At 39.4% G+C, this 27,180-nt stretch overlaps 1 protein-coding gene across 1 annotated transcript in view; it reads left to right on the forward strand.

Moving 5' to 3' along the window:
- CDH23 (cadherin related 23) overlaps window positions 1-27,180 on the forward strand; it is a 677,284-nt gene that overhangs the window by 253,314 nt on the left and 396,790 nt on the right. Inside the window, exon 9 of the mRNA XM_081954507.1 lies at window positions 13,202-13,280. Within this exon, the coding sequence (XP_081810633.1) occupies window positions 13,202-13,280 (79 nt within the window). The remainder of the gene's footprint in view (window positions 1-13,201; window positions 13,281-27,180) is intronic.

Here is a 27,180-nt window from a genome sequence, read left to right on the forward strand (position 1 = left end):
ACAGTTACTTACTTGTCTTTCAGTATGTTGTAAGTGCTTTCATAATTTTAAGATAATTTGCTATCTAATTGATTCAATATTTCTGAGAATGAAGAAGCCCAGAAATATTATAATGAATTATTTCTCTTAAATGATAAGCTGCAGTTGTTTTATTGCATCTCAAAGTGAACTAACCCTTTCCCTCATCCATCATTTTTAAAGTATCTATGAAATAATAATCTGGAAGTTTTTATCTTGCCTGTTTTTCATCTTACAGCATCCAATAACATGATTTGTCAATGAACATTTTAAGCTTGCAGTTCTGATCTTCTGTGTTTGCAGTAGATGAACTGTCTGTATTATTATTGTTTTTTAAAGGCAGAGCCCTGGATGAGACATGTCTTACAGCATGTTGGCATAAATGAGATACTGAACTCTGGAGGATTGGGTACTATTTCTAATGTGATTATCTGTCATTCTCATGTAAATGCTACTTCCTAGGTTGACTTAAGGTATTTAAATATTAAGAAAGGTGTCTGGAAATTCTGCTTGGCCAATTTAAGTAAAGGTTCCGCTCGCACATACATGCTAGTCGCTCCCAACTCTAGGGGGCGGTCCTCATCTCCGTTTCAAAACCGAACAACCAGCGCTGTCCAAAAATGTCTCTGTGGTCAAGTGGCTGGCATGACTAAACGCCGAAGGCACACGGAACGCTGTTACCTTCCCACCAAAGGTGGTTTCTATTTTTCTACTTGCATTTTTTACATGCTTTTGAACTGCTAGGTTGGCAGAAGCTGGAACAAATAACGGGAGCTCACTCCATTACATGGCGCTAGGGATTCGAACTGCCAAATTGCCGATTTGTCTTAGCGTCATAGTCACTAAGCCACCATGTCCCATTTTTGGCCAATTAATTACATCTATTTATCTGCTTATGTTTATCTCCACAGTATATCTGAGTTGTGGTAACTTTGTATTAAAGCAGGAGAAAATGAGTATAAATCCATGTACATTATTTGCTTTATTATTGCATCAAATCTTAATTTTCCCCGCCAAGTGCATGACATCCAGCCCATCACTGATCAGTTGGCAGAAAGGAAAGAAATGGATAAATTGCAGAAAATTACTACAAAGAGATTCATATCAGCCTTTTGATTGGAATTAAAGAGCGCAAAATAGGATTTCTTGCCTCTAATAGCTATCAAAGCAGCTTTCCAAGACACCCTTCTATTCCCCTTCTCTCCCTGCTCTTCTCACTGTGATAATAGGCTGTAATTTCAAGTCCTTAACATGGGAGGGAGGGAGGAAGGAAAAGACAGATGAAAAATCCAGATATTGTACACAGTGGCCTATTGCATGTGTCCTAACAAATCCTTATTTAATCTCAATTATTTTGGTTGCGAAGAGTCTACAGGTAATTCTAGACATAAAGCCATTAGTTTAGCAACCGTTCAAATTTACAACAGCATTGAAAAAGTATTTTTTCTACTTGCTTTTTTACATGCTTTCGAACTGCTAGTTTGGCAAAAGCTGTAATGTAACAGGAGCTCACTCTGTTACACAGCACTAGGGATTCGAACCACTGAACTACCGACCTTTCTGATCGACAAGCTCAGCATCTTACCCATTGAGCTACTGCATCCCATAGCTGTCTTAAGATTCTTCTATTTGAAGGGGGCACATTTTATTTCCGCAACTTGAACCGTTTTTCTTGTTAAAGTCACCTCTCAACATCTTAGTGGTATTCCAGCCTGCATTTTTATAAAGTTGTAAGAGCAATACTTGTAGTTCCAAGATGCACTAAAAATGCTGTTTTACAGTTAGAGGTGGGTCTGGCTTCTGTGAGTGTCAGAACTTGGTTTTTATCTCCTTAATTTCTGGTTGAAATTGATTTTTTCTCCTCTGGATCGGGCTCCACCGATTCTCGGAGGTCGTTTTAAATCAATGTGGCTAACAAAAGCTAATAGCAAACTCCCGTCCCCTGAAAAATATCTGTCCATTAGGTGTCGAAGTATCTGGGATATTGATTTTCAAACCATCTTAAATCCTCTACAGTTTATGGATTATTGTCAGATGGACATGTGCCATCATCTTATGTAACTTCAAATTTTAATTGTAAACATTTGTTGGGTATTTTATGTTGCTAGATTGGATGTTCTACCTCTGCATTTCTGTGCGGACAAAGTAACAGAATAACAGCATTGGAAGGGACTTTGGGGGTCTTCTAGATCAAACCCTACACCAGTGATGGCTAACCTTTTTGTCGTTGTGTGCCGAAAGCACCCATAATGCAATGCGAGCTCAACACCCACCCATGTTCCCCTCCCCCTTGTGCATGTGTGCCCCACACCCTAAGTACTCCCTCCTGCACCCCACGCATGAGTGTGCAACCCCTCCTGTGCTCCATCTTGGGATTAGTAGGCCTCCCTGCAGCCTCCTGGGACCAAAAGCAGGCAGGAGGGGGGCAGCGCCCCCACCCCAGTGTGCTCCCCCATTCCCTAAGCTTGTGTGTACGACCCCCTCCCCCTGCAGGTGTGTGCGACCCCCACTCCCACACATGCGCACGCAACCCCAAAATCAGCTGGCCAGTGGAGGGGGCGCATGCACGGTGGAGCTGAGCTGGGGCGATGGCTTGCGTGCCCACAGAGAGAGCTCTGCATGCCACCTGTGGCACGCATCCATAGGTTTGCCATCATAGCCCACCATTTCAGACAGATGATTGTCATTTAAAACAATCCCGTTCAGCCGGACTCCTATCCATGTGGAGATTGGCTCTGTGGAATCCCTAAGCCATATGTTCCTTAATTGCTCTCTCTGGAGGGAGTGAAGGAAGATATATATTTATCTCATTTTAAAGAACTATCCTGATAAAGAGAACTATGTCTATTTGTCACTGCTTCTATCTAATCGGGATCCTCACATATCTTTCCAGGTTTCAGATTTAATGCTATCATTTGTTGTGTCCATCCTACCTACAGTTGAAGTTTAGCACAGCTTTGTGATTACCACTTCTATTTCTACTACAGTTGTTAAAGCAGTATATTTTATGTAATTTTACTTCATTTTTAAGTTTTATTAAAATTACAGTTCTATCCATTTTATTGTAGTGCTTTCTGACCCGTAGGCCATAATAAAGGTTTTGATATTGAGTTACAGAGAAATGGGATGAATGTCAAGCTATTATTTTCTCTTTCTTTCTTAAAACACTGCATATATAATGTAAAATCTATGCAACTAGTGTATTTGCAGAAAATAGCGCTCATGTATGGCCACATAACTTCCATCCAATTTAGTGCTTACCAAAAAAAATATATGAATATACAGGGAGGCAAGCATTTTCAAGAAATTAATAAAAGAAAATATAATGGACCTACTGCCAGGCCTAGTGTATACATATTTTATTTTTTGCTATGCTGCTTCTCTCCTAAATCAGGTTTGAGCTTCCAGTTAAAAGCTCAAATTTACTTTGTTTACAAACTTCAGCAGGATAAAAAAAGGGATAATGTCCATTGTGAACAACAGAAATATTGTTTATACTAATTGTATACGCTGTGGCTCAGTGGCTGAGCTTGTCAATCATAAAGGTCGGCAGTTCAGTGATTTGAATTCCCTAGCGCCACGCAAAGGAGTGAACTCCCGTTACTTGTCCCAGCTTCTGCCAACCTAGCAGTTCGAAAGCATGTAAAAATGCAAGTAGAAAAATAGGGACCACCTTTGGTCAGAAGTTAACAGCATTCCGTGCCCCTTTGGCATTTAGTCATGCCGGCCACAGAGACGTCTTCAGAGAGCACTGGCTCTTCGGCTTTGAAACGGAGATGAGGACCGCCCCCTAGAGTCGGGAAAGACTAGCACATATGTGCAAGGGGAACCTTTACCTTTTAACTAATGATGATGTGAATGTTGGGGACTCTTCAGTCAAATATTTCCAAATAAATGGTAGAGTGGCTAAAACAGGGGTATCAAACCGGAGGCCCATGGCCTGGATGTGTCACATGCAGTCCATGCCCACCCCAGCTCCACGAATGGGAAAAATGTCATGAAATGTCATGTGACAGCAATGTGACATGGTGAGTTTGACACCTGTGGGCTTTTACCTTTACCTTCAGCTATTAGTATCATCACAAATAGTGCACTTGTGGATACACACACAAATTTATGTAAAGTGCATTTGTGAATATGTATATATACATATGTGTGTACATTGTATGTGTATGTAAAGTGCATGTAAAGTGTATGTAAAGTTTGTGGTTGTATGTATGTATATATGTGTATGTGTGTATGTATATACATACATACATACACACACATACATACATACACATACATACGCACACAGTACTTACATATGTACATACATACACAGTGGAGAGAGAGAGAGCGATAAAGATATAGAAATAAATATAGACATAGACAGACTGACAGATAGATAGGTGTGTGTGTGTTTGTGTGTGCATTTGTTTGTGTGTGTGTGTAGGCATACATTGTATGTGTATGTAAAGTGCACTTGTGGATGTGTGTGTGTGTGTATATATATATATATATGTGTGTGTGTGTGTGTGTGTGTGTGTGTGTGTATATCTCCACAAGTGCATTACACACACACGTACAATGTATACACACACACACACTCAGTCAGAAGAATTAGTTGACTTATGCTGTCCTTGCCCCAAAGGCTTGCGGTCTCTAAGTTAATTCCTCCGTATTTTATACTTCCTGCGACTGCTTTATTAGAAGCTCAAGACTTTATTAAAAAAGATCTTAGCACGTCCCTTTTCTTTCTGTAAAAACATTGAAACAAATTTTCTTCTCCCTTTCACCCCCTCCTGCCTCTCAGCAGGAGTATTATTGTAGCAGAAGAATTGGGCAGATTTTTTAAAATTTTCCCAACCCTGCCCTGTGAGGGAAGAATTCAGTATTCTTGTTCGAGTGACTGCAGTAGTGTGCAAACCACTTAAATTTTTTGTGCTTTAAGTTGTTCCAGCCACTTCAGACGTTTTGTGAGCACAAGGTTTTGAGTACCGGTAGTCCTTGACTTATGACCGTAATTGAGCCATCAATGTCACTAGTACGTTGTGATGATCATAAAGCAGATCACGATGTGATTGTGCCTGATTTTGTGACCCTTTTTGGAGTGGGGTTGTCATTAAGTGAACATGGTGGCCCTTAAGCAAACAGAGATTGAATTTAATCTTTAGGGAATGTTATATAATAAATGGAAAATATCCCATTTGGATAAATTTGGATTCAGATGATCATTCAAAGTAAAACATCCTTTTCTTTCTTACTATTGCATTCATAAAAAGATGTACCATTTGTACCAACAATATTAAATTGTTTCTTAAGGAACAAGAAGCTCACAAAAAGTCTTGTTAGGATGAAAGTATCTCTTAAAACTTTATTACTTCTAATTCAAAATTTATCCCATCCTTCCTTTTTTCAATATGTTTTTGAGGTTTGCCTTTCTGGATTGCTTTGGCAAATGGCCATGGTGCTGTCAAACTGTATTAGTGTTTAATGTCTTACAATACAATACAATACAATACAATACAATACAATACAATACAATACAATACAATACAATACAATACAATACAATAGCAGAGTTGGAAGGGACCTTGGAGGTCTTCTAGTCCAACCCCCTGCCTAGGCAGGAAACCCTATACCATTTCAGACAAATGGCTATCCAACATCTTCTTAAAGACTTCCAGTGTTGGGGCATTCACAACTTCTGGAGGCAACTTTGTCCACTGATTAATTGTTCTAACTGTCAGGAAATTTCTCCTCAGTTCTAAGTTGCTTCTCTCCTTGATTAGTTTCCACCCTTTGCTTCTTGTTCTACCCTCAGGTGCCTTGGAGAATAGCTTGACTCCCTCTTCTTTGTGGCAACCCCTGAGATATTGGAACACTGCTATCATGTCTCCCCTAGTCCTTCTTTTCATTAAACTAAACATACCCAGTTCCTGCAACCGTTCTTCATATGTTTTAGTCTCCAGTCCCCTAATCATCTTTGTTGCTCTTCTCTGCACTTTTTCTAGAGTCTCGACGTCTTTTTTATATCGTGGCGACCAGAACTTAATGCAGTTCTGGTCGCCACGATTAATATTCTTAAAACAGAATATTAATTTAGAAATGCAATGCCAGATCTCCTGTCTTACACAAAAGAATGTGGTCCACATGTGAAAGTCCAATTAATTTATTGCTAAAACACCTTATGTACAACTAACAGCACCTGCTTGGAATTAGAATAGAATAGAATAGCAGAGTTAGAAGGGACCTTGGAGATCTTCTAGTCAAGCCCTTGCTTAGGCACAAAACCCTACACCACTTCAGACAAATGGTTATCCAACATCTTCTTAAAAAACTTCCAGTGTTGGAGCACTCACAACTTCTGGAAGCAAGTTCCACTGATTAATTGTTCCTACTGTCAGGAAATTTCTCCTCAGTTCTAAGTTGCTTCTCTCCTTGATTAGTTTCCACCCTTTGCTTCTTGTGCTGCCCTCAGGTGCTTTGGAGAATAGTTTGATGCCCTCTTCTTTGTGGCAGCCCCTGAGATATTGGAACACTGCAGTGATGGGTTTACATTTTTTTAGAACCTATTCTGTAGGTGTGGCCTGTTTTGTGTGAGTGGCTTGGTGGTCAAGTGATTGGGTGGGAGTGGCTTAGTGATCATGTGGCCAGGTGCGAGTAGCTTGGCCGTCATATGACTGAATGGGAGTGGTTTGGCAGTTATGTGACCAGGTGAGAGTAGCTTGGCAGTCATGTGACTCAGTGGGAATGGCCAAGTTGATGTTGCTGAATTCTTTGCCCCAAAGAATGACCTACAAAAAAGAAGATATAAAAAAAGGAAATTATTATTTTGTGCACTTACTATTTAAATAAGAATAAAATAAATACACAAAACAAGAAAACAGCTACTTACAGAGGAAATATGGCTGTCCTTGCCGGTCTTCAACATTACTGACCACCTTACACACTTCCAGCCCCTCTGCCTCTTCCCTCTTCCTGAATTCACTCGAAGTTTTAAAAACTCAGAGCCTGTGCACAGCACACACTCTTCCAGCCCCTCTGCCTCTTTCCTCTTCCTGGATTCACTCAGATGTTTTTAAAACTCACAGCCTGTGCACAAGCACACTCTTCTAGCAGCCCCTCTGCCTCTTCCCTGTTCCCCAACATCCTCCTCCCCACCCCAGCCACTCACCAGTTCTTTCTTCTTCTTGTTCTTCTTCTGAGAACTTTTCAGCAGCATGGTGAGGATGGGCGGGGCAAGTGAAAGAGTGAAGGAGGGGAGGGAGCATTCTGGTATGGGGCCTCCTGACCAATGGGTATGGGAAGGCATGCTAAATTTCACCATCCCGTATGGCCGTATCAGTCCATACCGGTTGAAACCCATCCCTGGAAGACTGCTATCATTTCTCCCCTAGTCCTTCTTTTCATTAAACTAGACATACCCAGTTCCTGCAACCATTCTTCATATGTTTTAGCCTTCAGTCCCCTAATCCTCTTTGTTGCTCTTCTCTGCACTCTTTCTAGAATCTCCACATCTTTTTACATCATGGTGACCAAAACTGAATGCAGTATTTCAAGTGTGGCCTTACCAAGTCATTATAAAGTGGTATTAGCACTTCACGTGATCTTGATTCTATCCCTCTGTTTATGCAGCCTGGAACTGTGTTGGCTTTTTTTGACAGCTGCTGCACACAGCTGGCTCATATTTAAATGGTTGTCCACTAGGACTCCAAGATCCCTATCACAATTTCTACTATTGTGCAAGGTACCATATATATTGTACCTGTGTGTTTTGTTTTTCTTGCCTAAATGTAGAATCTTACTGTTTTTCACCATTGAATTTCATTTTGTTAGATAGCATCCAAGCCCAATAGAGAAGCATCAACAGAATTCAAGGATTGGGCTTAGTCCGCTTATATCTACGTAGGGATTCTAGGCTGTTCCACTTTTAACTCCACTCCAGGTCGTATATCTCCAAACCTTTCTCCCAGAAATGATAATATTATACAGCAACACATTTATTATGAGATGGCCATATTGTGTGGTTCGTAATATAATTTCTTCACTCTTCTATTCAGATGTGTTTGGGTGTGTAGCCTTCTTGGAACTACTAAAAGGGTTGTGTGGTAGAGCTGTGCTTTCTGCAGGAGGCCCTGTATTCTTTCACTGTTGAATATAGGAGCAGGCTGTTGGGAGTGAGTCTCTGTTATCTGCATCTCAAATTGAAGCGCAAATGGTTCCTATAGTCTGCAATTTTTCTGGAAAACCATTCATACTCCCGCACCATTCAAAGAGTGTTCATCCCAATGTGCACAGTTAAATGTCTATGGAGATTCTCAGTCACCCAGGTCATGGTTGTCCCAAAGGTGCTTTTTCAAGAGGCAACTGGATTTTCTTGTTTTTCTTTGAAGGTGTTTCACAGTCCTTTCAAAAAGGCTCCACACACATTTGCACTACTCAGGTGTTCCTAGGACACAGACAGACCTCCAAGTGGCCTCAAATGACTCTCTAAAAGAATGCAAATGACCAGCTGTTGGCAAGCCATATAAATCCTCCCATTCTCCACCATCCAAGCCAGAGCTGAAGAAGCTTCTTGCATGAAAAGCAAAACGTTTTCAAAGAAAAACAAGAAAATCCAGTTGCCTCTTGAAGAAGCATCTTTGGGACAAACCTGACCTGGATGACTTTCTTTAGACGTTCACCCCTGGAGGTTTTTAAGAAAAGACTGGACAGCCACCTATCTGAAATGATATGAGGTCTCCCACTTGAGCAGGGGGTTGGACTAGAAGACCTCCAAGGTCCTTCCGGCTCTATTCTGACTAATTGATTGAAATAACCTCCAGACATCAAGTCAGTACCTCAACAGCTTCACCTGCTCAAAACTTTGTTAGATGCTAAAATCTTGGATGATACCAATGAGGGATAATGTCACCCAGTTGTTTCATGTAGATGTTAAACAAGAATATTTGTTCTGTACGAAAGGTAAAAATTCTCTCGGACTAAGGTCAACCTCTGCTGACTATATGGGCAATGTCCATGTTAATTTTTCAGCAGCAGTGTAAAAAGTGTGACTTGTCATCTTCTGTTTTTTTTTATGCCAGAAATTTCCTGACAAACTTCAGTTCAAATATAAGGGCTTTGCTGCGTGCCTGGAAATGGGTTGGCTTCAAAAATTTTAGGAAGGAGTTCTCTGCCTGGTTGCTGGGTGGACGTGGCCATGGTGGTCTCCTACACCATGGCAGGGGAGTGTTTTTGCTCTCCCCGGGCTCCAGAGGCTTTTCTCAAGCCTCTGGGAGGGTGAAAACAGCCTCCCTAGGCTCCCGAGGCCCTCTGGGGGCCAGAAATGGGCCTGTTTCCGGCCTATATGAACTTCCGGTAGGCCCTTTTTTCACCCTCCCCAAACCTCTGCACCCGCCCTGTACTTACCTGCACCCAAAACGGGCAGTGTGGGGGCTTCTGGGAGGAGAGGGGTGGGATAGGCAGGGCCAGCCAACCACTTGAGATCACAAATGTGTTCACACTAAATTAATCACTATTGTGTGCATAAATGAAGATATTTGTTGGATAAACACGACCTCAGGAGAAAATGTATAGTTTATGCGGGAAGATGTATTTTATTTATTAAATTTGTTTGCCACCCATCTTGCTGCAAGGTGAAGAAAGATGTTGAAGCTACAGGATTGGGGTGGGGGAGGCAAGGTTATAGCTTAGTAATGATGAGGGACGCAGTGGCTCAATGGCTAAGACGCTGAGCTTGTCGATCAGAAAGTTCAGCAGTTCAGCGGTTTGAATCCCTAGCACCATGTAACGGAGTGAGCTCCTGTTACTTGTCCCAGCTTCTGTTAACATAGCAGTTTGAAAACACATAAAAAATGCAAGTAGAAAAATAGGGATCACTTTGATGGGAAGGTAATAGTGTTCCCTGTGCTTTCGGCATTGAGTCATGCTGGCCACATGATGATGGAGTCATCTTTGGAGAGTGCTGGCTCTTTGGCTTTGAAACAGAGATGAGCACCGCCCCCTAGAGCCAGAAATGACTAGCACATATGTACAAGGGGAACTTTTACCTTTACCTTTTAAGTAATGATGATGTGAATGTTGGGGACTCTTCAGTCAAATATTTTCAAATAAATGGTGGCTAAAACAGGGGTGTCAAACTGGCGGCCCACGGGCCAGATGGGTCATATGCAGGCCTTGGCCACCCCAGCTCCACGAATGGAGAAAGTGTCATTAAATGTCATGTGACGGCAACTTGACGTGGCGAGTTTGACATCTGTGGGCTAAAACATTAGACAAAAGCACAGAAAACCCCATTTTAAGTCCACTCTTAACTAGACAACTTGCTGAGTAATTTTGAACCAGTAAGTGTTTCTCGGTCTAATTTATTTTATAGAATTGTCATGGGGCAAAAATTGAATGTACTTTTTATTCATCTAAACAATGAAGATGAAATAGAGCCTTTGTCATTCAGTTCATTGTTATGGACTTCTCTGTTCTATGCCCAGACCTTTTAATTCCAGGTAAGACAAGTCCCACTTTTAAAGAGATGTGAGTTAAATTTTACAAGGTCCTGAATTAGATGCAACCTGTAAATCTTGGTTGAGGAATGGTTATATGACTCTGCCGGTAAATATAATACTTAGAATGGTGTTTTATTGTTAATGGCTTTAGGGTATTTCATTCTGATCCTGGTCAGATGGATGGACCATAATTCTCAATATGCAGTAAAAACCATGACATAGGTGAATTTTAAATACAAAAACAGTGTGCGCTTGGAATCATAGTTCTCCCTCTCGGTGTTACTACTGTCCCTCTCAACCTAATGTATATCCTAACTCTTCTGCAAAGATATAAGAACAATTGTTCCAAAGAGAAGACTGGAATGGAATGGAATAAGAATTAGGATAGGATAGGATAGATGCAGTGTATAATGGAATGGAATGGAATAGAATAGATGCAGTGTGGAATGGAATGGAATAGAATAGAATAGAATAGAATAGAATTCTTTATTGGCCAAGTGGGATTGGACACACAAGGAATTTGTTTTTGGTGCATATACTCTTAGTGTACATAAAGAAAAATAAAATAGAATACATTCATCAAGAATCATAAGATACAACACTTAGTAATAGTCATAGGTTACTAATAAGCAATCAAATTATACTAGGAAACAAATAAAACAATATAAATTTAAAAGATACAAGCAACATGGTTATAGTCATAAGTGGGAAGAGATAGGTACTAGGAAAGAGATAGGTACTAGGAGGGAAGAGAAGAATAATAGTAATACAGTCTTAGTAGATAATTTGACAGTGTTGAGAGAATTATTTGTTTAGCAGAGTGATGGCATTCGGGGGGGAAACTGTCTTTGTGTCTAGTTGTTGTGATGTGCAATGCCCTATAGTGTTTCTGGCCTGATTAGTTACAACTAGTGTTTGCTGTTTGGTTGACAAGATTTACATTGAAGGACTGGCTGTTTCTGGCTGTTTCTGTCTCTTTGATGAGATCAGACAGGATGGACACGCTTCATGCCCGATAAATTAAACAGTGTCATCTAAAGGACCCCCCCAGGACATATTCCTTCCCTCTTACAGCATCTGTCCTTTGGAATAATAACCTCCCCCCAAATTTGGATAGCTCCCATGCTAATGAAGTTTTGGGGTTTATGTTTGCCTTTGGGCCCTTTATGTTTTTTTTAAAAAAAATGTTACTGTTTATTTTTTTTCTTACTTGTAAGCTGCCAGAGTCATTCGACATCAGGCAGCATATAATTTGTATATGTAAGTAAATTAATAACTTACGATGGACTGTGGTATCTCTGTATTCCTGTGCTGCATAAAAATGATAAATAGTTATCTCACAGAACATGCACAGTACATGAACATTATTATGTTACCATTTACTGGAAGCCCTAAACACTATAATACCGATAATTTGCTTATATATTGGAAAAATGTACTTACTTCCAGTCATGTTTGTTTGGGGTTCCCCACCCCCACCCCAGCCCCCAAGATGAAATTGAACCAAGTCACTTTTCATGGAATGGGCAGCTACATGATGATTAATAGATAAATAAATAAGGTCGAAGCAAAGCTTAAACAGCAATAGACATGCTCACCTTGGTGACCTGGTTCCAGCTACAGTTCACTGGCCACTTGATAAGTGGTAAAGAAATTGAGATTCTTCAGGGAGCACATTCACAAGGGTTTTAAACGATAGTAAAGGTAAAGGTTCCCCTCGCACATATGTGCTAGTCGTTCCCAACTCTAGAGAGCGGTGCTCATCTCCGTTTCAAAGCCGAAGAGCCAGTGCTATCCGAAGGAGTCTCCATGGGGATGTGGCCGGCATGACTCAATGCCGAAGGTGCACTGAACACTGTTACCTTCCCACCAAAGGTGGTTCCAATTTTTCTACTTGCATTTTTACATGCTTTCGAACTGCTAGCTTGGCAGAAGCTAGGACAAGTAACGGGAGCTCACTCTGTTATGTGGAGATAGGGATTCAAACTGCTGACCTTTCTGATTGACAAGCTCAGTGCCTCAGCCTCTGAGCCACCATGTCTGTTAAAAGATAAAACCATTCAATTCCTTGTGTTGGTTTGCAGGAGTAGGTCTAGTATGTAGGTGAAGTCAGGATAATGTTACCTTAAGATCTATATTTACATTTGTAACCATAGAGAGATATTAGATTTTTTTATCCCACTTTAATACTTCAAAGCAGTGAGCATATATAATACTCCATCCTCCTCCTATTTCCTCCACAACAACTTTGCCTGAGGAAAAATGTCTGATTCAAGATCACCAAACCAGCTTTTATACTTAAAGTGGTACTAGAACTCACAGCGTCCTGGTTTCTAGCCTGGTGCCCTAACCACTAGACCAGGTTGACTGCATGATATAGATAAGAGAGTGAGACTCAAATTGTACACGATAGCTATTGGCAATAGCTAGCAATGTTTCCCTTTGGAAATACAAGTAGGATGGTGGGGTTTTTTTTGTTCCCTGTATTCTTTACAAATGTTGTAGAAGTAAATGTTTTTTCTCTCCAGCATTCGTTCATGATATTGAATAGTAAATAATAAATAGCATGGGAATAAGATTTTAAAATTCAGAAATGAAATATAAGGGGATTAGGTATGGAACTATTTAGCAACAATGGTAAACAATATATGAATTGGAAATTCAGCAGTGCCTATTCTTTTATTTTGTGTCCCCAGGGTACAACTGTGCGCATTATAACTGCAATTGATCAAGACAAAGGGCGGCCAAGAGGTATCGGTTATACAATTGTGTCAGGTGAGTCATACAAATCAGTCTGGACTAAAGGTATTAACCTGGTAACAAGATTTTAGGCTATAAAGCAGGGGTACCCAACACCTGACACATTTAAGACTTAGGGACATGCTGGCTCGTGAATTCTGAGAGTTGAAATCTACAAGTCCGAAAGTTGCCTAGTTTGGACAGCTTTCCTGTAAATAAAGCCACCATATTTATACAAATTGATAAATAATCAATTCTTGTTTCATTTAAGCTTTTGCAATCCTTCTGCAATGTTCTCCCAATAGCTGCTAATTCTTCCTCCATTGCCATCTGGATATGGAACATATGAATAAACAAACAGAAACAAGAATTTCTAAGCAGATATTTACACAGTGAAATTTTTAAAAACCCAAATTGCTTCTTGTAACAAAGATTATGATCTGAAAATAAATGATTTCTTACATATAATTTACTAATAAAACAATAGGTTTTGACTGGTTTTCCCATATGCGCTTGACAATGTGAATGAATTCTACTGATTATATTGTAAATGGTCTAAATTAATTTTAAAATTATTGAAAAGGTAAAGGTTCCTCTCGCACATATGTGCTAGTCATTCCTGACTCTAGGGGGCTGTGCTCATCTCCATTTCAATGCCAGCACTGTCCGAAGATGTCTGCGTGGTCATGTGGCCGGCATAACTAAACTGGTGGCATAACTAAATGCCAAAGGCACATGGAATGCTGTTACCTTCCCACCAAAGGTGGTTCCTATTTTTCTACTTGCAGTTTTACATGCTTTCGAACTGCTAGATTGGCAGAAGCTGGGACAAGTAATGGGAGTTCACTCCATTATGCGGCGCTGGGGTTTCAAACCGCCGAACAGCCAACCTTTCTGATCAATAAGCTCAGCATCTTAGCCACTGAGCCACCCCATCCCTTGTAAATTTTTGAAACCGGGACACTGATATTGCTAACAACAAAGCAACTCCTAATAGTTTATAGTATATTGGTTTCTGCTTCTATCTCTTCCAGACTATATGTTACTTGTGTCCTTCAACCCACATTACTTTTCAACTCTAAATCTATCCAGAAAAGGCCAAAAACGAGCAAAAATAAACTAGGCCTAAAACACCCCAGTTTTGGAGGGTACAAAGCATCCAAAAATATTTTCCTGTCTTAGTATAAACAACTTTAAATTAGTTCAGATCATTGCTGGGATTTTTCTTTTGAACTTCAGTTGCAGAATTGCTGTCCATGGTCCTGAACCTTAATGAAAAACTAGCTGATACCAGCAACATCTACTTTTTCCTTAAGTCTGTCCTTGTAACTTGCCTTTTGTCACATACCCTTTATTGTTTAGATACTGCATTGTCCAAACTGCATTGATCGATCTTTGGAACAAGATATTTGTAAATAAAGAGAGCCATTATTTTACCTTTATCTACTCAAAATGGGCATCAGAAAGAAATATATACTAAAATCTGGATTAAATGGATTATTTTGGGAGGAGGTGTTCTGTTCTTTCAAAAAAACAACAACAGTAAAACTTTAATCTAACAAACCCTGCAGGGAGGATCAAATTTTGTATGTTGCATCTGAAGTCCCTCAAGTCAGTGGTCCCCTTTCTGGCTTTGCAGACCAGCGGTGGTGGCGGTGGGGGGGGGAGAGGGGTTAGTTTCGTGTACACACCTTCCACTTGCATAAATGGAGCTTTGCACGCTCATCCACTGCTTGTGCAGCCCAGTTCCCAATGGACCCTGACCCAGTACCAGGCAATGATCTGGGAGTTGAAGACCCTTGCCTTAAGTAAAAGTCCATTGAATTGAAATGTTGCTAGCATAGCATAGAAGAGCATAGCATAGAATAGAATAGCAGAGCATAGAATAGCAGAGCATAGAATAGCATAGCGCATAGCATAGAAGAGCATAGCATAGTGTAGCATATTTTGTCTACTAAATGGAGAATTTTCCCCCTTCGATGAGGTTGTACTGTAAGTTGCATTACACTCCAAATACATAATTTCTAATGACCTCAAATAGAGCACAAAATAAAACATAAACAAAGCAATAAACAAAACCAACCATTCTGGCATCAGTGAATCAAGAAAATCAACTTCAAAAGCTGTAATGGACTGTGGGAATATCCTTGAGAGGAACAAAGAGAAAAAAGCCACAGCCTAGACAATGTTCAGGCAAGAGAGGCCACAGTGCACAGTAGGGATGTGGGCATGGAAAGCCTCTCCAAAGGGACCTTCCTAGTTTGCTGAAAAGTAAAGGATGGGTGGTGGTGGTGGTAGAAGAAGTGCTTTCACTTCACTTCGCAAGATTGATGTCAACCCTCCAAGGTAGTCTGTGCAAAAAAAAACCAGTCCCATAAATACTAACAGTAGGTTTTTGAAAGGTTGAGGACAGTACAAGAAACAGTCTACACTAAAAGTAGTCATTGCAGCATAATACAACATTCTCCCTGCAAAAAGCCACAGTAACCCTAGCTTGGGACCGAAAGCCAGGTTTTACAGAGTTTTTGGAAGCTCAGGAGAGTAGGTGTCCTCCATATCTCTGGGAGAAGCTGTTTCAAATGACAGCAGCAATGACAGCAAAAGCACACTTTTTAGGCCTCATAAAAAAGGCACACCCGTTGGAACTGGAACACACCCATTCTCCCTAACGTGAGCAAAAACAATGAGAAAACCCCATGGTGGACTTTAAAGGTAACCACCAGCAAGCACCTTGAATTACACCTCAAAAAACATCTGGTAGCCTGTGTAGTTTGCATGGTAATGGTGACACATGGGCACATTAAGAGATGGCCATTATTCCTTATGTTGCTGTCTTTGGGATAACCTGTAGCTTACAGATGGCCCCCTAGGGCAGAAGTAACCCAATGCGATTCTTGACGAATCTACCTTGTCTTTTTATATACACTGAGAGCATATGCACCAAAGACAAATTCCTTGTGTATCCAATCAGCCTTGGCCAATAAAGAATTCTATTCTATTCTATTCTATTCTATTCTACAGTGGTCTTGTTGCAAAGTATATTCTGTACATAATAGACTATATATTACATGGATCCCAATCAATGCTAACTCATTAATTTTTAAGTAAAAGTACATTTATTAAGAAACTAGCTGATAACCTGGCGTTGCCTGAGTATTTATTTATCCTAATCCTGTATTAGACAGGAAAAACCCTGATTTTGGTGACAAATTAGTTACGAATGTTTTCCCTATGCCCCCAGAAGCCATACATTTGTCCTCAAAAATAATCAAAGCGTGGTTAAAAATGTCTGGACCAAATGTAATTTCTAATGTTGGATTTTGCCCCTTACCAGAGGGAGCCCCCTGTGGAGTACTATGAAGCTATTACCATGGCAATTCCACTGCGCTGTACAGTAGAAGCCATTTTAAGCACAACAGGCTGTTTCTTAACAGAACACATACCCAAGAGGTATTAGGGGTGTCTTCCCCCCACCAATATTTTTCCAGAGAATACATCTGTGTACTAAGTTTGGTCTGAACTACATTTTGAAGAGAGGGAATGAAGGAGGAGGAAGGGAGGGGCCAAATGAAAAAGAAATATAAGGACAATATATGAAGAGCCTTCCTGTCTCTCATCATTTGCCCTAGTGTTTAAAAGAATAAAATAGGCATAAATCAGTGTGTCATGTTCCAGAAAAGACCACAACTGGTCTTGCTGGCTCCAGTTTCCACCTGCACTTCCAGGCAGGAGCTGTTTAGAAGAAACTCCCAGTTGTGGCCCTTCTTACTCCAGAGACTGTTCTTCAGGGGGAAATAGCCCTGTTCTCTCCCTGTTGTCTTTGTCTTGGGAGGGATATTATCTTGTTTTGCTATTATACCTATAATTCTTCTCTTTTGCCTTTTCCATTGCTGCCAGCCCTTAGCAAACATCTGCTGCCTTTCTGTTCATCTTGTTCCTCAAAGCTTCCCTGTATGGTGGATTCTCCCATCATCCCTGTCAACAAGGAAGTCTTGATACACCACAGGATTTATGAGCAGCTACAGCCATTGCAGCTATGTGCTCTAGAATTGTCTCAGTCATTATTAGACAGCTTGGAGATAAACTTTTACTTCGTAATACCCCTGTTATCTTAAATCCAAATTATGATAGAAGAAACTTTAGTGATTGAATTGAGCTCTGAGTATTACCTGAAAAACATCAAAAATGTGTGCTTTGGACAATGCTGTAGGGTTTTCTTTACAAAACAAACTTGAATGCTTTCTTTATACAGTGTCAAAATTGTGTCTTAAAAAAACCTGTTTTACTAATGCTAAAAAAGTAGGGTGAACTTATTTGTGTCCATTTGATAAATGAAGGTCAACTAATTAGCAAAAGAGATGGAAAATCAAGTGATTTTTGTCCCCCAAGATACAGAGCTAAACCAGATGTTTTTCAATCTAGCGTTGAAATTAGTTGAATTTTGCAGTGTCATTCATTGCAGTGAACGTCCATTGTTTTTTTTATTCATATCTCATGAGTTTTGTTTGCTGTATGTATAATAATATATTTATCTGAGTCAATTATTTATGACGAAGAGATGTTGATGTGTTCTGAAAACAGTTGACGTTGCATGAAAAGTGTGAACCAAAGCATGGATAATTTGGTACTTGGTGTTAATCAATCATTAATTCAGCTATTTGCTTCAAAATCAGCTCGATTTCCTGGCATTCCCAAAACTCAATTCTTGTTATATGTAAAGCACCAGTGTGAGTTCTGCCTCATTAAAAATACATTTTAAATTGAAGTTAAAATCTCTATGAAACAAACACAGATTTTCCAGAATTAAGTCTTACATTTGATGTTAAGATTTGGTGAACTTCAGTATTAAAAGCCTTAAAAAAAAACCAATTAAACCATGGTTTATTGAAATACAAAAAAACCTATAAACTTTTTCTGTAGAAGCAGGTGCTATCTCTGAAATACTGTAATAACTTTGTTTATCAAGATTCTCTTTGATCTTTCTAATAGTCCAGATTTTATTATACCACCTGTTATGTAACTATGTAAAATAACCTATTGTAGAAAATTGCCTGAATATAATCCTTGAGACTTGCATACATGCAGAGTAAGAGAAGATCACACACTTTTTATAAACAAACACATATTTGCTCGCGTACATCAATCTCTTAATCACTGCCTCAGGATCTATCACATTCTATCTTTCACCAGAAAAAATACAAAATGCAAATTACATCAAAGCAACAAGTGATTAAGGCTGATTAGCATTTTCCTTTTATTTTCTTTGTGCGTGTATGTCCCTGTGTAATGATACTACAGCAACAGTTTTTAATGGTGCAGCATCCTTGTAAGTAGTAGTAGATTTCCTCAGTGGCATATTTTTTCCATGTCTAGTTTGAACATCAGATTTTGACATGAGGTGGAATTAGCTATTCATTGCATGGTATGAAGCATTTTGAATCTGCGGCCAATCTCTTTCATTTTCTACTTTGGTTCTCTGAATCAAGAAAGAGAAAAGTGCTGTCATACCTTTTAAAAACAATAGTTTAGACATCTCCTGACAGATGCAAACTTTGAAGTGCTGTATGATAGATTTTGCAAAATGTCTTCATTTAGCTGGCCAGAGTTAGAAAGTGAATTGTATTGAGGGCAATACTATTATCAACTAGCTGATAACCTGGCATTGCCTGGGTATTTATTTATAGGGGGAAAATGTCTGGACTAAATGTAATTTCTAATGTCTAGAGGAGCCCCCCTGGTACAGTAGAAGCCATTTTAAGGCACAACAGGCTGCTTCTTAACAGAATACACACACACACACCCCCAAGGGGTGCCAGGGATATCTTACCGCCACAGTATTCCAGAGGTTCATTTGTGTACCAAGTTTGGTTGCAATTGCTTGAGGCGTTCCAGAGTTATGCCAGAACACACACACACACACACACACACACACAGCCAGATAGATAGATAGATAGATAGATAGATAGATAGATAGATAGATAGATAGATAGATAGATAGATGATGATAGATAGATAGATAGATAGATAGATAGATAGATAGATAGATAGATAGATAGATAGATAGATAGATAGATAGATTCACGTTTGAACTTCTAATGTAAATTCCTCTTCTAAAATGGGATTTCATAGTCAAAGAAGAATCCTTGGCTATGAGTTCAGAAGTATCATGATAAAATAAATGTTTTCCTTGCAACATTGCTGAATTCAGTGACAAATATGAAATTAATTTACATGAGAATAGCAGAAAAGAACTTGGATGGATCCTAATATATGTGCATCCCAATGTCATGGCAGCTCTTTATGCATCAATTTTCAATAAAAGATTCTATAAAGGTATAATGAGAGTTAATCTCTGAAAATAAGTTGATGTATTTAACTGGAAAATGTTGCTAAAATCTAACATTGTACCAGCCATGTAATTAAAATGTAATTTGAATCAAAACAACAATCCGGTGGAAATTAGTGCTCAGTAGTTACTCTTGGTTTCCCAAAAATATCTAAATAAGGTACAGAATAGTACTGTGGAGTACTATTCTGTCGAGGAGGGATGATTTTGCATACTGATGGAATTCTTTTTGTAAGAATTCTCTAAGAAAAAAATTCTCTTAGATTAATATCAAAGATACAACCAAAAACCTAGAAAGGAAACAAACAGCCTAGAATACATCTATCCTGCAGTTAACAACCTATACAATAGGAAACATCACCAGATAAACAATCGTGGAAGAAACAAGACTATCGTACTCTGACCAAGGAGGAAGCCATGTCCCACCAAGACTGGCAGAGCAAGCTACTATAGATAAGCCAGCAAACCTTAATCTTCCTCTCACACTGATCTTGCTACTTATCCTAATAATAAACCTTTGCAGGAACCCAACATTTTACAGATATTCTCTTCTATTGAATTTGCTGTTGGTTGGTACCATTGGTTAGCTATGCTGTTTCCTCTTTATGTTGGGATTCTGTTTTCCTCCAACCCAGAAGATTTAGAACGTAACAAAATCTTAGATGATGTGCAAATTGTGGGAAAGATATTAGAGGGAAATTTTCTTTTGAAACATTACAACCAATTATGTAATGTGAAAAGAAACTTGGAGACCAGAGTAGGGAAAAGGGAAGAGACTTGAGATAGACTTGATGTGTTTTTATTTGTTCTGGTCTCTGGTCTATGACATTAATGAATTGGGGGCAGGCGAGAATATAAGGACTTCATTGTTGAACATCAACTTGTAAAGCTGTTAATTAGGTCAACTTTTGGAAACTTCACACTTGAAAGTATGTTTAGCCGGAATCCCCTTAAGATTTGAAATTACAGTAAGAGAAACATTAGAAGAGCAATGTTGATCATATCAGAATAAAGGACAGTCCAACTTTGCCAAACTAGGCTTCAGACAAATGGTTATTCAACAATGTTCAAATGTTGTCCCTTCTTAAAAACTTCCGGTGTTGGAGCATTCACAACTTCTGAAACAAGTTGTTCCATTGATTAATTGTTCTAACTGTCAGGAAATTTATCCTCAGTTCTAAGTTGCTTCTCTCCTTGATTAGTTTCCACACATTGCTTCTTGTCCTATCCTCAGGTGCTTTGGAGAATAGCTTGACTCCCTCTTCTTTGTGGCAACCCCTGAGATATTGGAAGACTGCTATCATGTCTCCCCTGGTCCTTCTTTCCATTATACTAGACATACCCAGTTCCTGCAACCGTTCTTCATATGTTTTAGCCCCCAGTCCCCTAATCATCTTTGTTGCTCTTCTATACTACTTTTGGTATAGTAGACCATGTGTAATTGGTAGACTGAATTTATCATAGATTTTATCTGTTATTTATTATTTTATTCTAGATTTTAATTGGATATTTATTGAGTGTTTTTATTTGTTCTGGTCTCTGGTCTATGACATTAATGAATTGGGGGCAGGCGAGAATATAAGGACTTCATTGTTGAACATCTACAAATGAATTGCAACATGTGCTTGTTTTAAAAGATAATGATTTATAATAGTCAATGAAGTATGTAATTCAAGTATCAAAGTACTTTCACTTTTGCTATTGTCAGATCAGTAATGTATGCATATTTTATCATCATGGCAAAGATCATGAATGTGTTTTCTGCTTAGTTTGGAAAATTTGTGCAGTGTGTATGAAAGTTGTATAAATATGGCAGCTAGCATATGAATTTGATTAGTAATTAATTGCTGCATGTGATTTTTGCAGCTCCCCTCCCCCTTTATTGCAGCTCAGGGAAATATTCATAGGAAAATCAAAAGTTACTGGCATCGTTCAGTTAATGTATTTATTGTGAAAAAAACTAACTAGAAAATACTGCCTTTTGGTAGGATGTAAATTTGCAAAGTTGGTTTTCAGACCAAACTGCAGAAACTGCTATATATCCAAGTCATCTACAAATACAAGGTTTTTCTTGATGAAAGAACAATAAAACCAGAAGATGAAGCATAACCTTTTCAAGAAAAGACTAAGGTCAACATGAAATGATTCAGTTATACAGATATCACCTGGGCGATCACATTTATTTTCCTTTCTTCAATTGATATGGCTGAAGGTCTCTTTTTCTACAAAAAAGAAAAGACTTTCAATGTGCCCGAAAGATGGAATGCCACTGAAATTTCATTTAAAGGAAAGTCAGTATGAATTCTAAGTCTCCTTCTCAACTGTGATATCTGGGGGATTTACAGTGAAGTTTAAGAAGTTAATCCAATGAAATTTCTCACCTGGTTTTCTGTGCTTTTCCATGATGTTACTAGGTTTTGCCCAATAATTGAAAATAATTCAGAGGAAACCTTTTTTTATGTTCATCCCTGAATAATTTTAGGGATGCGGTGGCTCAGTGGCTAAGACGCTGAGCTTGTCGATCAGAAAGGTCGGCAGTTCAGTGGTTCGAATCCCTAGTGCTATATAATGGAGTGAGCTCCCATTACGTGTCCCAGCTTCTGCCAACCTAGCAATTCTAAAGCATGTAAAATGCAAGTAGAAAAATAGGGACCACCTTTAGTGGGAAGGTAACAGAGTTCTAGGTGCCTTTGGCGTTTAGTCACGCCAGCCACATGACCATGGAGACATTTTTGGACTGTGCTGGCTCTTCGGCTTAGAAACTGAGATGAGCATTGCCCCCTAGAGTCGGGAATGACTAGCACATGTGTGTGAGGGGAACCTTGATCTTGACCTGAATAATTTTAGTACATCCCAAGGACTGTAAAGCTGACATTTCTCTGTGCATTGCGGAGAAATAGGTCCATGAATCTAAAGTTGTTGGTTCTTTTTTTCCAGTGTTTGTATTTGATTCAGATCACGAATTCTGGTTCTAACTTTAATCTGATTAACAAGGCAGAGCTTTACCTGGATTTCTTTGCTTACAGTTAATTAAGTAGTCTAGGCTAAATCAATTCTCAACACACAAAGACTAAGACTGAACATGAAAATACAGTTAGTCCTCACTTACCAACCACCAAATCCAGTCTTTTGATGTTGCAGTCATTGCAGCATCCCTTCAATCATGTAATCACAATTTGGCTTGCATGGCAATGGCGGGCATTTATGATGGTTGCAGCATCCCAAAGTCCTGTGATCACCATTTGTGACCTTCGTAGCCGTCTTTCAACGAACAAAGTAATTGGGGAAGTTGGCAGGAAATCACAAGCCATGATCATGTGACATTGCACTCAATGACTCACAGTGTTTTGCTTAAAAACCACAGCTGGATGTTCATCTAAGTTGGACATGGGCATGTTCCATGTCACTTTTTGATCGTGTTGCTTAACAACATCATTGCAAGTCCCAATAAGTGAGAAATACCTGTATATAAAATTTCATCAAAGATTTTTTTTAAAAAAACTAGGAAACATCTTTTAATAAGAAGCCATCCTGAATGTTGATAATTAGAAATCAGTTACCATGTTTCCCTGAAAATAAGACAGGCTCTTATTTTCTTTTCACCCCTGAAATAAGCACATGGCCTTATTTTCGGGGAGGTCTTATTATTTTTGAGGTGCAGGAGGCGGCGAGCGTGGTCATCTCATGGGTGTTACTGTGTTGCAATATTTTCAAGGAGGGCTTATTTTTGGGGAAAGGCTTATTTTAGCACATGCGCTCAAAAGCCCGATTGTGCTTATTCTCTGGGGAGGTCTTATTTTCGGGGAAACACGGTAGTTTTGCTGAATCCCTTTTGATAAACTGTAGGACAGTCAACAGATGTCCTTCTCTTCTATCGCTCTGTAGAAACAATTCCTTGTTTTGTACTCATAAATGAGGTTAGAAAATTGTGATGTTCAGCCACTGAGGTCAGGGCTTTGTTTGAAGGACAGGCAATTAATCTAGTAAAGTAATCCACAACTCCAATTTTGGCAGATTTATGGAGATAGCCTCTGTCCCCGGGATTCTACCTCATCATATTTCATTTCCCAGGCAAAGCCAGTCAGTTGTTATATAACATGACCTGTTCTAGATAAGATTTTTCATTTAAGGAAGCTCTTTGGGCTAAGAGAGATTGATGTCTTGGCAGTTTCCAAGGTGCAACATGTGATGGAAAGACATCAGAAGTAGGGCCAGACAGGGCATTATTAATTACCATGAAAAGAGGAGTTTAAATTTTGATAGTCATTGCCATGCCAGTGATGTGTAAAAATCATAAAACATGAGTTGTGTTTTACCCCTGTCTGTCTACTAACTTATATTAGAATTCACTGATGGGGGACTTTGCAGCAAAGGCAAAAGCGAGCATGAAGAGGCATATAAAAAAAAGTATGCCAACTTTGTGGGAGAAGTTATAAATTTGCAACTTAGAGGGAAGAGTTCTGGGTTTAGTTTCCTCATCTGCATAGAGCGAATGGATAGGGGCAAGTTCTTTAAAGCCAAAATACCCTAAAAACATTTAAACTTTCTATATTTTCAGATTTATCCAGTGGTGGGATTCAAATAATTTAACAACCAGTTCTCTGCCCTAATGACCAGCTGGGTAGTCATGGCTCAGTGGTCATGTGACTGTGTGGGCATGGCCAACTCAACATCATTCAGGTTGATTGGCGCTTCACCTTCGCTGTTACAATGTAATAAGGGTTAACCAGAGTGGCTGTTTCTGTAAGCAGGGCAATAAAGATTAGGCTAGAAATAACACCAGAATGTTTCCTTCCTGCCTTCCTTACAGGATTAGCCCTGAAAAGTGGGAAAAAACAAAATGAGATTTCTTCCAACAACCGGTTCTCCGAATTGCTCAGAAAGTTAACAACCAGTTCTCCCAAATAGGTGTGAACTGGCTGAATCCCACCACTAGATTTATCCTAGCTTTGGCTATTGTCTGGGATATTAATATTAAGAATTTAGCTGCCCTTCCAATGGATCAGCTTGCAAATAAATTCTGGCAGTATTCAGTTTTTGTTAAGGGAGCAATTTCAAAACTTGTTCTCCATAGCTGTATCGGAAAATATTGGCCACAGGTAGTATATTCATCCATGAAAAGCTTACATTAGTTAATAATCACTATTTCAAAATAGCAAATAGATCTGTTTGGTAGGGATAAATTGCACCTTTTCACAATATATTACTTTCAAAAGTTTTATGCAAGCCATTTTTATTACCTTTCTTTAACATTTTTATTACCTTTATTTAACTAAACGAAGATTCAACATAAATGTGTGTTATTTTGTTTATGTTAGTTAGAGGGTCTTCTAACCATTGTATGCTTCTATATTAGCACAGAATAAAAATCTTAAATATCCTGTCCTGGGTAAACAATGGAGGTTTGCATTCAAATATGTGAAAGTATTGTTCTGATTTGAAAATAACAAATTAGCAAAGATTGATAAAATATGAGAACGTATGTTTTTCTCTTTCTTTCAAATTATTAGAAAGTAAAACATGAAATAAACTTTTTTCCCCATGAAATTAAGCGCAAGAAAATTTAGAACAGGGAAAAAAATGAAAATACTTCCTCCTATTGTGCACAATTGATTTGTGGAATTAATGTTTTTTTTAGATAAATCCATTTTTGTCGTAACTTATATTTATTTTTAGACAAACAGCATTATTCTCCAAGGTTTTTGAAAATTGTGTCATTCGTAACAGTAGCGTAGATCATTAAGGGTCTCTACCTGCCCTCACCTCTAAAGACCATATATAGCCTGGCTCAGGAGTCAGCAGCCCACGGCTCTGGAGCTGCATGTGGCTCTTTCATCCCTCTGCTGTGGCTCCCTATCACCGGTCAGTGCCACAATTTTGAGAGAAGCTTCCGGTTGGGAGTGGGGGAAAGCACAGCGTGCCAGGAGGAGGCTCTATGGCAAGGGGCAGGTTTCCAGGTCAGCTTCACAACTGAAGGCTTTTGGTTAGGGCAGGTAGAGGAAAAAGGACGCCATGCTAGGAGGAGACTCTATGGTGGGGAACCAGACTTCTGCTTGGCTCCAGAATTGAATGGGGGGCTTCTGGTTAGGACCTTTGTGGCTCTTTGAGTATTTAAGGTTGTCGACCCCGGGGCTGGCTGAATCTTCCTGTCCTCTTTTGCACTTTGGGAAGAATTTGAATGATGAAATGAGTACATGCAGTCTTATGAATTCTTAATAGCAGCCAATTTTGCACCTTGTTTTATCTCAGATAAAACTGACAATTCTGCTGCTGGATTTCAGTCCTGGAGTGTAAAGCTATTGCTAGGACTATAAAAAAAAGAGAGAGATCTGGAAACTCGTGCCTTCCACAGGCTATTAATTGCCTATCTCTGCTTCAATCCCAGGAATGCAAATAATTTAACACCTGAATAAATTTAAATTATCTGGTTCTTGGCCCCTTATCAGTCTTGAACTGCAATCCTGACACCTGACAAGTTTCAATCTATATGTAAGTATTTTCCTTTGGAAGAAGATGGGCACAAAATAAGAGCTAAGGAGCTCTGCTTTCTTTTTGTTGTGCCCTAAGCTTTCAAAAGCTCTACATTTCCCCCCCCCCCCCTGTTTTTTCCTAAGTTTTAACTGAAACCTTCTGGACTTGTCTCTAAAGGGTTCAGCATTCATAGAAGATCTGGGAGTACTCTCATAAGATACTGGGTGTAGCCTTTCTCTTCTATTGCTCTAAGCCCATGATGGTGAACTTATGGCACGCATGCCACAGGTGGCACATGGAGCCCTCTCTGCGGGCATGCGACCCGTTGGCCAGCACACATGCCTGCCGCCAGCCAGCTGATTTTCGAGTTTGCCCTGCAGGCAGAAGACACATGTGCTTATCTTTCTCCTCACTTTCTGCAGCCCGTGCGTTTTCAGATCTCCGGTGATTCTGTTTATAAATTTTTATTTATTTATTCTTGTAAAAATAAAATCATACAAACATAATTTTAAACATATTGCCGTCACAGTGCAAGAAATCATAGCGTTTAAATAACAAAACTTAACATTACCGTCCTAATAGTAGGCCTAATATTTAACACCAACTTTTACACTATATGCTGCCCATCTAGTCAGCGTACCTACTTCATCAATTCTTATTCGTCCTTTAATTTCTGATTAATATTATTTACCAGTATCTGATTTAAACATCAGATCTCTGGTGGTTCTGGCTCCCTGTGCTGTTTTGAGATGGGAGGCTTCCCCCCCCCCCCCCCACTCCCCAGCACTGTTTTGGGATGTGAGGCCAAAAGTCGGGGTTGCGGAGCGAGTGCAAAGGGTGACATATGCATGCATGTGGGGTGATGGGAGTGGGGCACGTGGGAGGAGCATTGCATTATGGGTGTGGGCACATGTGCGTGCACTACAGTGTGTGTGTGTGTGTGTGTGTGTGTGCTTTCGGCACCTGAGGAAAAAAAGGTTAGCCATCACTGCTCTAAGCTGTCTATGATAGTTTAAAAAAACAACAACACGTAATAGTACAGTTTGAAAATCACTGAAACTATGTACCCTGTACATAGATTTACAGTACTGTACGTGGTAGGACTTGGTTATATAAGGA

Source organism: Natrix helvetica (genome assembly GCF_964273705.1).
Source record: "Natrix helvetica genome assembly, chromosome: 5".
In the NCBI taxonomy this organism is placed as follows: Eukaryota; Metazoa; Chordata; class Lepidosauria; order Squamata; family Natricidae; genus Natrix; species Natrix helvetica.